Source organism: Anarhichas minor, unplaced genomic scaffold (assembly GCF_050575085.1).
Source record: "Anarhichas minor isolate MPS153535 unplaced genomic scaffold, ASM5057508v1 ptg000004l, whole genome shotgun sequence".
NCBI classification, from domain to species: Eukaryota; Metazoa; Chordata; class Actinopteri; order Perciformes; family Anarhichadidae; genus Anarhichas; species Anarhichas minor.
In genome coordinates, this window is record NW_027466450.1 from 452289 (window position 1) to 465907 (window position 13619).

The following is a 13619-nucleotide window of genomic DNA, read 5'->3' on the forward strand; positions in this document are numbered from 1 at the left end:
AGTGGGATCATATTGTGGAACTGTTTATGTTATACTATTTGTCATGGTTGTTTAAATCCTTTCTAAATTCACATTCTATATGTCTTTACTCCGTCCTAAACCATTTGTAATTCGGTGAATCAAATCCCCCAAAGCTTGTAAGTTTCAACTTATTTCAATTTATGTCAAATAACTGATATTTATTAGTTTAAATGCTGTGTTGACAAAAGGGGAGAGGGAAGAGAGAATGCAGATTGAAAGTAATTTGCTAGGTGTGGATGATGCGCACACTCACACTCTCTCTCCATCTTTGAATTATAAAGAATCTAAGTTGAAGTTTTATCTAATTAAATCTTTTCTGTTCCTGTTCTGCCAGTCACATCTATGCAATCTAGACGCACAAACAGCTGTTTAATCAACGTGTGGTGAACATAAACATGTGTGCACCACACATGCTTGTCTCTTTGCTGTCTCACACACACACACACACACACTCACACACCATCTTTTGATTTATAATCAACAGAATCAGGCACAGCACTTCTATCCAATTAAATCTAGTTTGTTCCAGTTGTAGAATTCACATTTATTCAATCTTGATGCAAGAACAGCTGTTCAATCAAGCACACAGGCGCTCACACACCGCTGTACACACAGAGAATCCCCAGGAGATTCTAAATAGGTGTATCTGTCTCAAAGCACCTGCCAACACACATAGCCAGAAGTCTCTCGACAAACAGCCTGGGGAAAGAAATTCCAAAAGTTCCCGCTACCATTGCTCACATCCTCTGGTACACTTGTTCCAGGAATTAATCAAACATATTGCTCTGACCCAGTACCCAGTTTTATTTTTTTTTGACCATCCTCCACTTTTTCTTCTTCCCCGGTCTTTGCTTTTTCAAACTTAATGTATGTATTTATCTCCGCTCATTGCTCTCCCCCCCATTTACATTACAGATTGCCCCTCTTTTGCTTAATTACAATGTTTAATCTTGAAACAGATCGATACAATGCAACCACACCCCATAAGTTCTCTTGTCCTCATTAAGCTGCGACGGGATTCCTACACTTTCTTCTCTCAAGGAATTTGAAGTAAGATTTTAATGTACAGTCTGAATTCAATATGTTTTGTCATATCTGCAGAACCCCCATCAGACTCCCTTCCCTGAAGGGTGGCAGGACAAGCTGAGCCAGTTTCAGAGGATGCTGGTGATCCGTTGTCTCAGACCAGACAAGGTCAGTTCATACACTGTTTTCCACAAGATGGTAGGATGTTATTTCGATATTGAATTTTAACTTGATTTCTCGAAACGTCTCTATTATCTACAACATTGTTTTTCTGGAAATACATCAGTAAACGGTAACGATGAACTCATTGCATCCATGTGTCCCCCAGGTTATTCCCATGGTGCAGGAATTTGTTTCCGACAGTTTGGGTCGTCCCTTCATCGAAGCGCCGCCCTTCAACCTGAGTAAGGCCTTCGTTGACAGCCACTGCTGTGCCCCCCTCATCTTCATCCTCTCCCCCGGCTCCGACCCCATGGCTGCGTTGCTTAAGTTTGGAGATGAAAAGGTACGGAGACACCTGGGAAGTTCAGCGGCTTTGAAGCCTGCTGTGTGTACAAACTCAAAATGAAAGGGGAAATTGAATCCTCTAGATTTCCCAGGCTTCCACACTGGTCTTAAAAGCACTGGAAATTATTTTGGGTCCTTCCCGGTCAGAAAGCAGCTATAATTGAGTGAGTGTGTGTGTGTATGTGCACGTGCACGGCTGTTCTCATCCCTCAGAGCTTTACCGGTAACAAGCTGACTTCCCTCTCTCTGGGCCAAGGCCAGGGTCCTATTGCAATGCGTATGATTGAGACGGCCATCAAAGAGGGCACCTGGGTGGTTCTTCAGAACTGCCACTTGGCCACATCGTGGATGTCAAGACTTGAGAGAGTCTGTGAGGTCAGAAGACACACACACACAAACACACACACACACACACATACACTTTTTATACACCAGATGGGAACAGTGCACATTACACCTGGTCTTCCGATACATACATTTCTAAACGTGGTCTTTGTGGCTGTGAGCAGGAGCTGAACCCAGACACTACCCACCCAGACTTCAGGCTCTGGCTGACCAGCTACCCGTCTCCCACCTTCCCCGTGGCTGTGCTTCAGAATGGGGTGAAGATGACCAATGAGGCTCCGAAGGGCCTCCGCGCCAACATTGCACGCTCCTTCTTAATGGACCCCATCTCTGACCCGGAGTTTTTTGGCAGCAGCAGCAAGCCGGTCAGTGTGTGTGCGTGCACGTCTCTGTGTATGTCTCGGTGGCTTGCTGTGCATATCCATCATACCTACATCAGTGGGTGTCCCGCTGTGTATTTCAGAATGTGTTTGTTTCAGCTGTGGAAATACTAAACGGCCACCACTATTTATCTAATCATTGATCTAAGACAAGGCATTCCATTTATGTTTATCCACCTCCTCAGGCTGTATTCAAGAAACTACTGTACGGCCTGTGTTTCTTCCACGCCCTGACCCAGGAGAGGAGGAAGTTTGGACCTTTAGGCTGGAACATTCCGTACGAGTTCAATGAGACCGACCTCCGGATCTCTGTACAGCAGCTACACATGTTCCTTGAACAGTACCAGGTAGTTATTTAAAATCTCTCCTTTCACCAATTACTTTCATATTTCTTAAATTAATCATAGTATTTTCACTATCAGAAGTTTCCCGTATTCCATACACTGTGGGATGCAGACTAGTGCATACTGCATATGAACACAGTATTGTTCCGTCAAACATAATTTGCAGTACATGCACTCCCATGAACTGGCTATATATCTCTGGCTCTCACATGCAGATGCACAAACACCATCTACTCCTACGTACATATTCCACATCTAAGCCCACTATGGCTCTTACTGTACAAGTTGGTTCCTCTTCACTCAAGCATCCACTTTCATCAGCCATGTTCAAAAACCCTCTTGAAATTTTTCCACAAACCGATAGCACTCAGTCCCTCCGCTATTCCCAATCCCTCCGCTGTGGCTGAGGAAAAAAAAGTGGCGGAAATAAACTACTGAGGGTATCTTTTTTTTTTTTTTTTTTCAATGGAGTGACATTTTCATCTTGTAGCCAAGTGCCGATCGCTGAACTTGTAAGAGAAATCCTCCTCCAGAAAATGCCACAATAGCCACAACCCCCATCCTTTCACCTCCTGTTGCGTCAGTTTCAAGTCTAGGTCGTGAAGTGAATTTCAGCCAGCTGTTCTGTTTTGGAAGATCGTACACATAGCACTAAGAATGCACGCACGTACTGATATCATCCGATTTTTGATGCTTACCTTCTTTTAAACAGGAAACTCTAAGGCATGGGTATTCTTGGGTTCCCGTGTAAAATGCAGGATTTCTTGTTCGCTGCAGGAAGTGCCGTTTGATGCCATCCGCTACATGACTGGTGAGTGTAACTACGGAGGTCGCGTGACAGATGACTGGGACAGACGGACCCTGCGCACTATCCTCTCCATCTTCTACACTTCAAAGGTCATCGAGGACCCCGACTACAAGTTTGATCCCAGTGGACTCTACTATGCACCAGCCGAGGAAGATGTAAGAAACAGAAAATCACACCACCTTGCTGTAATTTCTGATTGCAAAGCATCAAGAAGTTTTTTATTTATTTATATACAACACAATTTAAGCTTGGTTTAGCTGTAAGCACAAAAAAAATGCATACAAGATTTACAGGAATTAGGTAATGCCATATGTTATTACCAGGGGAAATTAGTGCTGTATTCCACATAGAGTTGGGCAAAGATGGACATTTTTAGAGGGAAAGCAACTCGCTGAACTGACTGATAAGTCACTCACTCACTTCACCACCAAGGGAGGTTGTTAACTGATCAAAAGCACTTTTTAAATGTCATCATCTAATAAATGCAGTTTTTTTTACTCTCGGTGATTGTTTCTTCACAGTAGGGTAGCTATCTGCTGCCAGGGAAGAAAATCTGATCCTAAAGCCCCAAAAATATCTCTCTCCCTCCTTATCCAAATCAAGAATGTATTCTACACAAACATATTCTGGCTTTTGGTTGCACAGCACTAGGAGCTGTTATGTAAGCGCTGTGCTTTGCATCAGTGACACTGTGTTGTTGTTGCAGTCACAATAGCTTGACCTTCTTGAGATATGTAGCATAGATATATCATGCAGCATGTTATTTAAGTATGAATATCAAATGTCTTATTGATATATACTCCCACAACGTTGGAGTTCACTCTGTTAGAAGAGCACAGCTGACACGGCTCCGTGACTAGATACCCATCAAGTTACCCCAAAGTGCTGGAGTATCACTGCCTTGGAAAAACTCCAGAAAAGTGAAACTGACTTTAATGTGTTTGTTTTTAAACTAAGCATATTACAGGACTGGGTTGCTTAACGCTGTTGTTGAGCTACCTTTAAAAAGTCATTAGGAGATAAAATGTGTGTAACAAGGCACAGCAGGCGGCCACCATCAGTGAGGCTTGATATATTTGTTAACACAAGTGCAATCTCTGGCGCGCTCCATTTTATTTGGCATTTTGTTCTCCAGTGCTGCAGCCCCCCCCCCCCCCCCCCCCTGCAACCACATCTTTTATTCATGAAGTCACATTTACATAGTCATTATAATAAATGTCAGCAATCTAAGGAGCCGACTTGTTTTTCAATGAGTGTTATTACTCGGGATGTTTCCTGATGTTGCGTTAAAAATTGTCCTCTCTCTTCACTCCACTCCTCTCCCTCTGCCTCCTGCGTCCCGGGTTCCAGTACAACAGCTACATAGAATACACCAAGTCGCTGCCACTCAACCCGTCGCCGGAGATTTTTGGCATGAACGCCAACGCGGATATCACCAAAGATCAGACTGAGACGCAGCTACTGTTCAACAGCATCTTGCTCACACAGGTAAATCCACCTGGACATGTGAAGTATTACCTTCGAGATTTTTTTACTATGACTTGTAAAGTAGTTCCTTTGAGCCATTGCAACATCTGAACACAAGGTTTTCTCCTAAGATTTCTTTTTATTGCTGTTATTAGAATAACGAAGACGGGAGGGCCAGAATTTCACTTTCAATTCTGAATTCATTATTATGCCATGAAATGACCTGGAGGATTATGACCGTAAAAATGGGCAAGAAAACACAGCACTGTGGCCTGGCATGGGTACAGGTGAAATACAAAAAAAAATACGAAAAAGTGCCAGCAGCTCTGGGTCGCTTCCGAAACCGATGCGCCCCCTCTTGGCCGACATCCCAGATGCTCAGTTGGAATGTCACTGCTCAGCTGGTAGATTTTCAAGTTGTAGACAGCATGCAAACACTCTCACCCAGCAAATGCTCCACACGCACATGCACACAAAACAACTAGACTAGAGTACACGCATTAAAACACATGTACCTAGACACTGAAATACCGTCTCGCATAAACACAAACGGCATCAATATGCTTCCCTGGAGTTCCCACCGTCTTTTATAAGTGTCCTTGCCAGCATTAAATATTTCATCGCCCTACATTAAAATGTACTATGCAGATTTAATTCAAGAGAAAAAATACAAATAAATATTTCATTTTTTTGTAGAGAGGCTTGTCAAAGAACAAAAAAAAAAATAATTAAAAAAAATCCCTCGTCTTCCTTTGACACAGTATGGCTCACAGTGGCATTGGCGGAGCTGTGTGATCCCACATCATTATATCTCAGCTCTGTGGAGCTAGACTAGGCTAGCTTGTTGAGAATTGTATCCTACTACTTCCCGACTCCAGTCAACATTTGCTGCAAATCAAATCTAAGAGATTTCGCGACAACACCTACTTGAAGACGACAGAAGCACTGCTTCTCCTGCGAAGTGGGAAGGGGTGTTTATTTAGCCCTCCCTGTATCCATTTATTTATTTTCAGATACAGAGCAGTGCCTCTCACTCAGCGCAGGTGCCTAAATTCCTGTGGGAATTAAACTTGATATTAAACAAGTGCGAGTGATCTCCATATGGAACAAGACCAGAGTATCATATGTGAACACATGCTCTGTTTGCATCCTATACATTCCAACCCCTCTGGTTTAATCTCTTTAGTCTCCTTAAGATAATAATATTCAGTGTACTAATGCACTGTACACACAAATAGCTTGCTACAAACAAATAGAAAATGATTTCCACGCCCGCTGCCGCCTCAAGTTAAAATTAGAGCTCAATGGAGTCTGGCATTTATTCATAAAAACTCCTTTCAACATGATTAATAATGGCTTCAGTCATGTGTGGACTTTATTAGCATCTAATACGATCCCATCAGTCTCAATGACCGATAAACAGGGAGACGCTTCAAATGGAATGAAACAGCTATTTGTCATTCCCCTACTGTAACCTCAATGCCATTAGCCAATGATTATCCATTACCGCTGGCTAGTGACTGAGCATCAAATAGGTAAATGCTGCAAGTTGGAGAGTATAAAGCGGAAGAATCACAGCTTAGAGTGAATAATTATCAGCGTGAATGATTATTAGAATTGTTGATAAGATTGTGTCAAAAGCCTGTGGGGGAGAAATTGGGAGAAATGTTGCGAAGCCTTCCATCTTCTGAGGCTGTGTGTGTGTGTGTGTGTGTGTGTGTGAAGCTGTGTTCCCCTCACAGAGGGATTCCGGTGAATACATGTCTAGGATCTCAATATTATCTGTGGTGTTATATTGGTGGCTGTCGGCTAGCCGAGGAAATGTCAAAAAACTATGAAAGGGAAGGTCAAATTAAGAGTCATACATCACATGACTATGATGTTCTGTGTCAGTTTGTGTCCTTTTTTTAAAGCCTGAATCAAAATCAATTCGGCACAAATATGATGAAATACAAGCAAAGTCAGGTCAGAAGTCAGAACCTCTTAACATCCGGATCTTTTCAGGATGGAAATAGCATCGATGCAAAAGAGTCCTAAAGAAAAAGGGAATGCATGATTTGACAAGTCAAAGACGGCAAAGGATAATTTCCTCCCAAAATGACGAACTGTCAAACCAATCCGAGCCACAAGTCCTGCCTCCCCTTCTCATCCGTCCTCTGTCGCTCTGTGTCTCTGATCAGTCCCGCTCCTCAGGCGGAGACGCCAAATCCTCAGATGACATGGTCTTTGATGTGGCAGCTGACATCCTGAGCAAGCTGCCGGCAGACTTTGACTTGGAGGCAGTGATGAGGCGATTCCCCACCAGCTACAATCAGAGCATGAACACGGTGCTGGCGCAGGAGATGGGCCGCTTCAACAACCTGCTCTGCACCGTCCGGGAGTCCTGCGTCGACATTCAGAAGGCCATAAAGGTACGCGGGAGGAGCTGGTTGAGAACGGGTTTGCTTATACAGTATATTGTTGTCCGCATGTGAGGTGCGTAGTCACAATCCCCTCAAATTCCCTCTAACGAGGAGATGTTTCAGTTTGACCTCAACCCTGGTCTCATTCTCAGGGATCCTTATTGTTTGGATACTTATAGGATGATGCATTGCCAAATGCACTGTAATTACACTAAATGTGTTTGTTCCAGATAACAGTAAGGCCAACTGATGAATCATCATTGATTTCACATTTTTGCGCTGTGAAAGCAATATTTCAGCACACCTCTGCTGAATGATTCCAGGGGAAACTCTGGTAATGCATCATCAGAAAAACGTAGGCAGTCGGCACAGCACTCCAAAGCCACTAATCTAACACCGTCATTTTCCATTATGAGGACACACTCGCAGTGAAAGTTTAGGGCAATTAGTGGGAATGATCCACCGCGCAGAAGAACGGCCTGCTCCTGAAAATCGATGTACAGTTTGTCACTCTGTTTTGTATCTCACAAGTGCCGTTGTTGGAGTATGCACTGGGTAAAGGTATGAGCTGTAGAAAAAGTGAAATACATGATGGAGATGTTGTTGACCCCGTGGGAATGACAGGGATAAATCATTATTTAGTACTCTTGACCTTCTCTCAGAAAGTACTCTTATCCTCTGTAGCATAAAGAGGAGCCCACCCTGCTAGCTACAGTGTCTCCGTTCCTGCAGCCCCTTTATGTATTCATACCTTGTTTTCTTTTTGCCAAGGCCACAGGTCTTTTTTGTGTTTTCTACAGCCATGCTAGCAACCTTGCCTTCATGGTAATCAATGCAATATTTGTTGAGAGATTTCAGTGTGGACCAAAGTCAAAAACCGACTGTGTTTTGACAACCGATGATGTTCCCCTAGAGAGCCACGCTGCTAGCACAGCCAAAACAAATATGAACAAGTGTGTGTGATGTCACATTTCTGAAAGAATAGTTTGAAACTTTGTTGTGTTGTGGTTTTCACTTGAACCATTAAAAAAAAAATAATAATAAATCCTCGTGGGAGGGTGCCTAAGTAGTTGGCAGTAACACCACCGCTGTGCGTGATGAGCTAAGACTCTCGACAATTAGACAATTAGCGGACTCCCAAATATAGCTGTCTTCCAGCTATGATCTTTCCTAATATAATTTTAATCATGGTTTCTTTTTTTTTTTTTTTTCAAATTGCCACCAAGAGACACACTTGAAGCTGTGAAAGTATCTACTTAGGCCCTAACATCCTCAAGCAAAAATAATTACTGGCTTTGTATTTCCAGAGGTTTGGAGATGTTGCACATGCCAAGACACAGCCTCTAATTGGACTGCATTAGACCAAGAGGACTGTAATCATTTAGTTCATAGCGTTGAAAGCTAAAGACCCCAACTGAACGTATATGTACATGAATGTGTCCTGATTACACCACATTCAAAGAATAAAACGAACATGCCTGAGCACACGCACGTGTCTCTTTTATATCGTTTGATAAACAAACTCCACACACATTTCCTCTTCTCCTGAGATGCATAAAGAGTCAGGAGAGGGAATGAGCATGTCGTCTTTCATACTTGTATCAAAGGCCCCCCTGTAGAGCAAATAAGAGTTTCCATTATGTGGCTGTCTGTCACCTACCTCCACAGAGAGCTTTTTAAGTGACAGGTAGGAATTTCTCTCATGTTGGATTCAGTGTTAGAAAAGAGCTGGAACGGCTTCACATTTTCACGTAGCGCAGAAGTTAATTACGTGTGTGTGTGTGTGTGTGTGTGTGTGTGTGTGTGTGTGTGTGTGTGTGTGTGTGTGTGTGTGTGTGTGTGTGTGTGTGTGTGTGTGTGCGCGCGTGTGCAGGGACTGGTGGTGATGTCTGCAGAGCTGGAGGAGGTGGTCAGCAGCATCTTGACGGGTCGTATCCCCGGCATGTGGATGAAGAAGTCCTACCCCAGCCTCAAACCGCTGGGGAGCTACGTCAATGACTTCCTGGAGCGACTCAAGTTCTTACAGGTACAGACACCCGCTGTAACGTTCAAAATCACGTGTTGACTAAATGAAAGCAGTATTTGGGGTTAGTCATAAATACAAAAAAAAATGTACATTTATTTGGAGGCGATGAGGGGTAAAAAAGGGAAACAGAAACGCAACGTGGATGAAAGAAAGAAAGAAGAATGTGTTTACCTTTTTTCTTTTCCCCATAAAATGTAAAGACCTTCGTCTTTTAATCACTCTCATAGCAGAGTCAGATTAGTGCATACATATCGACATATTAACATTAAAACACTGCTTAAATGGTAACAAGCTATTGCGTAATCGACTGCACAATCAGATTCTTTGTTTGTTTCGGGTAGTTTTACTTGTTAAAGCGACACATCCAGATTTTAGTAAGGTGTTGGGCCACCACAAGCCTCCAGGTCTACCTCCGTGCATGCTGTGGCCTCTATAGTGAACTCTTACCCTGCCTTAAGCCGTGTCACACTGGAGTTACACAAGACCACTTCATTCCACTTGTGTGCACATACAGTAGGAGGAGGTAGGGGGAGTTAGTCATGCTTTTCACTCGTGGGCAGGTTTAATACAGGAAACACACGTACTCATCATGTGAGTCCGCAAAGTGAACTTCTTCATCCTCATCAACAGTCAGTTCACATGTTTCCCTTTCCCCTATTTTCACAGGAGGAACACTGTATTCCTCCGGGTCATCATTAATCAGTGGAGGGAAAAAGAATGTACTGTGTGTGTGTGTGTGTGTGTGTGTGTGTGTGCGTGTGTGTGTGTGTGTGTGTGCGTGTGTTATCCAACGGAGATGTCCACCCATGACTCCCCACAGGGTGAACTGGAAAGTCACGGGATTCTCATCTGAGACAGCATGCTTTCAGAAACAGAATACCTTGCCATTTCGGGGAATATGATTGTTTGCTGTTTTTAGGGGAGTGAAGAAGAAAAACATCAGTTTCCCCTCAGTTTGTTCAGTCGACTGATAAATCCGAGACATTGCACCCTAGCTTACAGCAGCACGGAGACTGGAAGCATCTGAGACGGGTCCATCCTCGCTTAAATGAACTATACAATCAACATTACATTGCTCCCTCCAAACTTAAAAAAGGCTTGGTTGTGGGTAAGTGTGTGTGTTTACAGGGGAGCTTTGGTATTTTTCAACCTTTTCAACCCATGTTTCGTGTCTGACTAACGTGGACAACAATTTTGGAAATTGGCTGGTTCTTGAGCGAGAGTTACTGTAGTTCCACAAAAAGTGCTTGATTTTGCCACTGACAGGCTCAGATTGTTATCATTGGTGTCTGACAACATAATGGAAAGGACCCCACAGAGAAGGAGGAGAGAAGGAGTCCCCCCCCCCCCCCATACTTCAATTTACGTGAGCTTCTCATCTGTAAACTCTGCCACAAATAAACAGTGGTGTATAAAGTACCCAAAAGCCATACTTGAGTAAAAGTAAAGATACCTTACTGGAAAATGACTCCAGTAAAAGTCACCTATTAGAATACTACTTGAGTAAAAGTCTTAAAGTATCTGATATTTATTGTACTTAAGTATCAAAAGTAATTTTCTGATATTAAATGTACTTAAGTATTGAAAGTAAAAGTACAAGTAAATGCTGTTAATAAAAAAGCAAAGGGTCAGAATTTTGAGAATTATGAAGTTTATTCTTTTAAGTGCTGTGGCTCCATGACCAAGGACATGGAGCTGTGTTGAACATAATTGGGTTGGCTGTGATCCATCCAGGAGCAACAATGTTCAACATAATATATTGTACATAAGTATACTTTTGCATCTACTATGAACTTATCATCATAATTCTCCGAAAAGCAATATGACACTATGAAGGAGTTGTAACAATGCGTTTATAAGTATGCTCATTCCGACTAGAGGATGTAGAGGGCAAATGCATAATATTGTGTTCAGCAAAAAATATCCACTTGATGCATCAGGTCAGTGTTGTGAGAAAGGACACCTGCCTTGTAAACTCCTATGGGCCTGATTTGGCAATAGGCAAAGGTTTTGCTCAAGCTGAATCTGCAATTGGGCGACTGCTACCATCATAACTCCATCTGATCATCCACAAAATTACTCAAATATCAAAACATGATCAATACTAAAGCAGCACCGAAAGTAACAACCCAGTCATTACTGGAAACTGAAAAATGTCCTGTTCATCTTCAAAAGACAATTCTAATACAATGTAGCTTCTTTACATTCTAATAGAATGTAAAGAAGCTACGTAGCTTCTTTACATTCTATTAGAATGTAAAGAAGCTACATCGTATAGAATGATTCTATTGAAGTTATTCCTTTTTTAAATGTTTTAGACGATCACTAATCACTTTAAAAGAGTGATTATAGCTGATTTAACTTACAGACATGAGATTGATCTTCTCATGTCACTCTCTTTATACAATTATATAAATTCATCCCCGTTTTATTGATATCTTACGAAATATTACTCCTCACTTTTCGTGCGTTTTTCCTGCAAAAGTCCAGCAGCATGAGTCTGTTTTCGCTTGTTACACGCATACTGTCTTTTCAAAATAAACTTCCATCTTCACAGGAAACAACTAAGGTTTAGGCGATGAAACTACTTAGTTAGGTTTAGGAAAAGATCGTGGTTTGCGTTAAAATATCTACGGAAGTGGCGTTGCTTAAGTACGGAAGTCACGTCACAAATAAATCAACATTGGCTTCTCGTTTCACACACAGCACAAACTGCGGCCTCCTGGAGGAAACACCAGTGTTTGTTTGACCCATCCACCTCTCCTCATCCCACCCGTCCTGTGTGGAATTCTGCTCGTGTTGTCGCTCGCTAGCTATAGCATGTAGCATATAGCATGTAGCATCCTGGGCATCACTGGGAATCAAAACACCGCGGCTTTGAGAGCACTTGTTTGCAATTGCGCATTAACGTGACTAACTAATGATTTAACTTGCAAGCTAGGACCACTGATTCGCCAAACCTGCTTGCTTGCAGTCTCTGTTCCACCACAGTCCCCGACGCTGGTCTCATGATTCATTTTGTTTCTAAAGATAGATTTGATTTTGTAGCGAGTAACGAAGGTTTCAGGGGAAATGTATCGGAGTAAAAGTATCAGTTTTCTTTGCAAAATGTAGTGAAGTAAAATTAAAAGTCAACAGAAATATAAATAGTAAAGTACAGATATCCAAAAAAAATGACTTAAGTACAGTAACGAAGTATTTCTACTTCGTTACTGTACACCACAGCAAATAAATAAGGGCGGCCATTGACTTCTCTCTCCAACTTACTCAGGTTTCTGCTGTTGTAGGATTTCAGAAGGAGACTCCTCCTGTTCTCTCAGTGTCAGTGGCAAAAACAGGCACTTTTAGTAGACACGCTGTACATTGACGCTGTGCAAGTTCTCCCCCAATGCTGAACCAAATTTCAGAAATTGTTGTCACTTAAACACAAAAACATTTACAACCCTCTCGGTTTATAAAGAATAGCAGATATGTTCAAGGATATTAATAATGATTCGGAAAAGTTTTGTGATCAAGTGAAGAATCTTCTTTTGGCATTACAATTTGTGTGCTGCATTGACCTCAGATCAGACATTTTGTCTTGTTTTGTGAGCCTGAACCTGATGAGGATTATGGAACAAGTATTGTAAACCGAAGCAAAACTCAACCATCTCAACCCCTCCACTCCTTTGTAAATGTCCCTCTCTTCTCTGGCCTGCTGTGTTTTCAGGACTGGTACGAACACGGTGCGCCTGCTGTATTCTGGGTGTCAGGATTCTTCTTCACCCAGGCCTTCCTCACAGGCAGCCAGCAGAACTATGCCAGGAAACACACCATCCCTGTTGACTTGCTCGGCTTCGACTTCGAGGTCCTGGATGAGATACAACACCAACAGCCTCCAGAGGATGGTAGGATACTAACGGGGTTAATGAGGTAGGGCGAGAAAAGGGGTGTTTCTAGAGAAAGAAGGATGGTACTAGAATAGCTTTGGACAGGATAAAAACGCCTCCATTCGACACACCATCTAACAGTTTAATGAAGGTATAGAGAAAAGATGGCAGAAGGATAGAGAGCACTGGAGGGGAAAAAAGAGATTAAAGAGGGTACGAAGGGATGAAAAGTGAGGTTTCAAAGCAGAAAGTGAAATAGGAGGAACATACGCAGAGGATGAAAGAGAAGAAACAAACAGATGGAAACTGACTGTATGTTAAAAAAGGCAGAGTGTAAAGTAAGTCAAAGCCTCCCTGCCTCTCCCTTATACATGCAGCCTTGCGTCAGCCCCTCGCTATGCCTCCAGCTCTGCTGTGAGATTCT

At 42.5% G+C, this 13619-nt stretch overlaps 1 protein-coding gene across 1 annotated transcript in view; it reads left to right on the forward strand.

Annotated features, from left to right (window-relative positions):
• dnah7 (dynein, axonemal, heavy chain 7) overlaps positions 1-13619 on the forward strand; it is a 68656-nt gene that overhangs the window by 52057 nt on the left and 2980 nt on the right. Inside the window, exons 55-64 of the mRNA XM_076105271.1 lie at positions 1123-1215; positions 1376-1552; positions 1768-1929; positions 2064-2264; positions 2465-2626; positions 3401-3586; positions 4782-4919; positions 7079-7309; positions 9174-9326; positions 13036-13213. Coding sequence (XP_075961386.1) covers positions 1123-1215; positions 1376-1552; positions 1768-1929; positions 2064-2264; positions 2465-2626; positions 3401-3586; positions 4782-4919; positions 7079-7309; positions 9174-9326; positions 13036-13213 — 1681 coding nt within the window. The remainder of the gene's footprint in view (positions 1-1122; positions 1216-1375; positions 1553-1767; positions 1930-2063; positions 2265-2464; positions 2627-3400; positions 3587-4781; positions 4920-7078; positions 7310-9173; positions 9327-13035; positions 13214-13619) is intronic.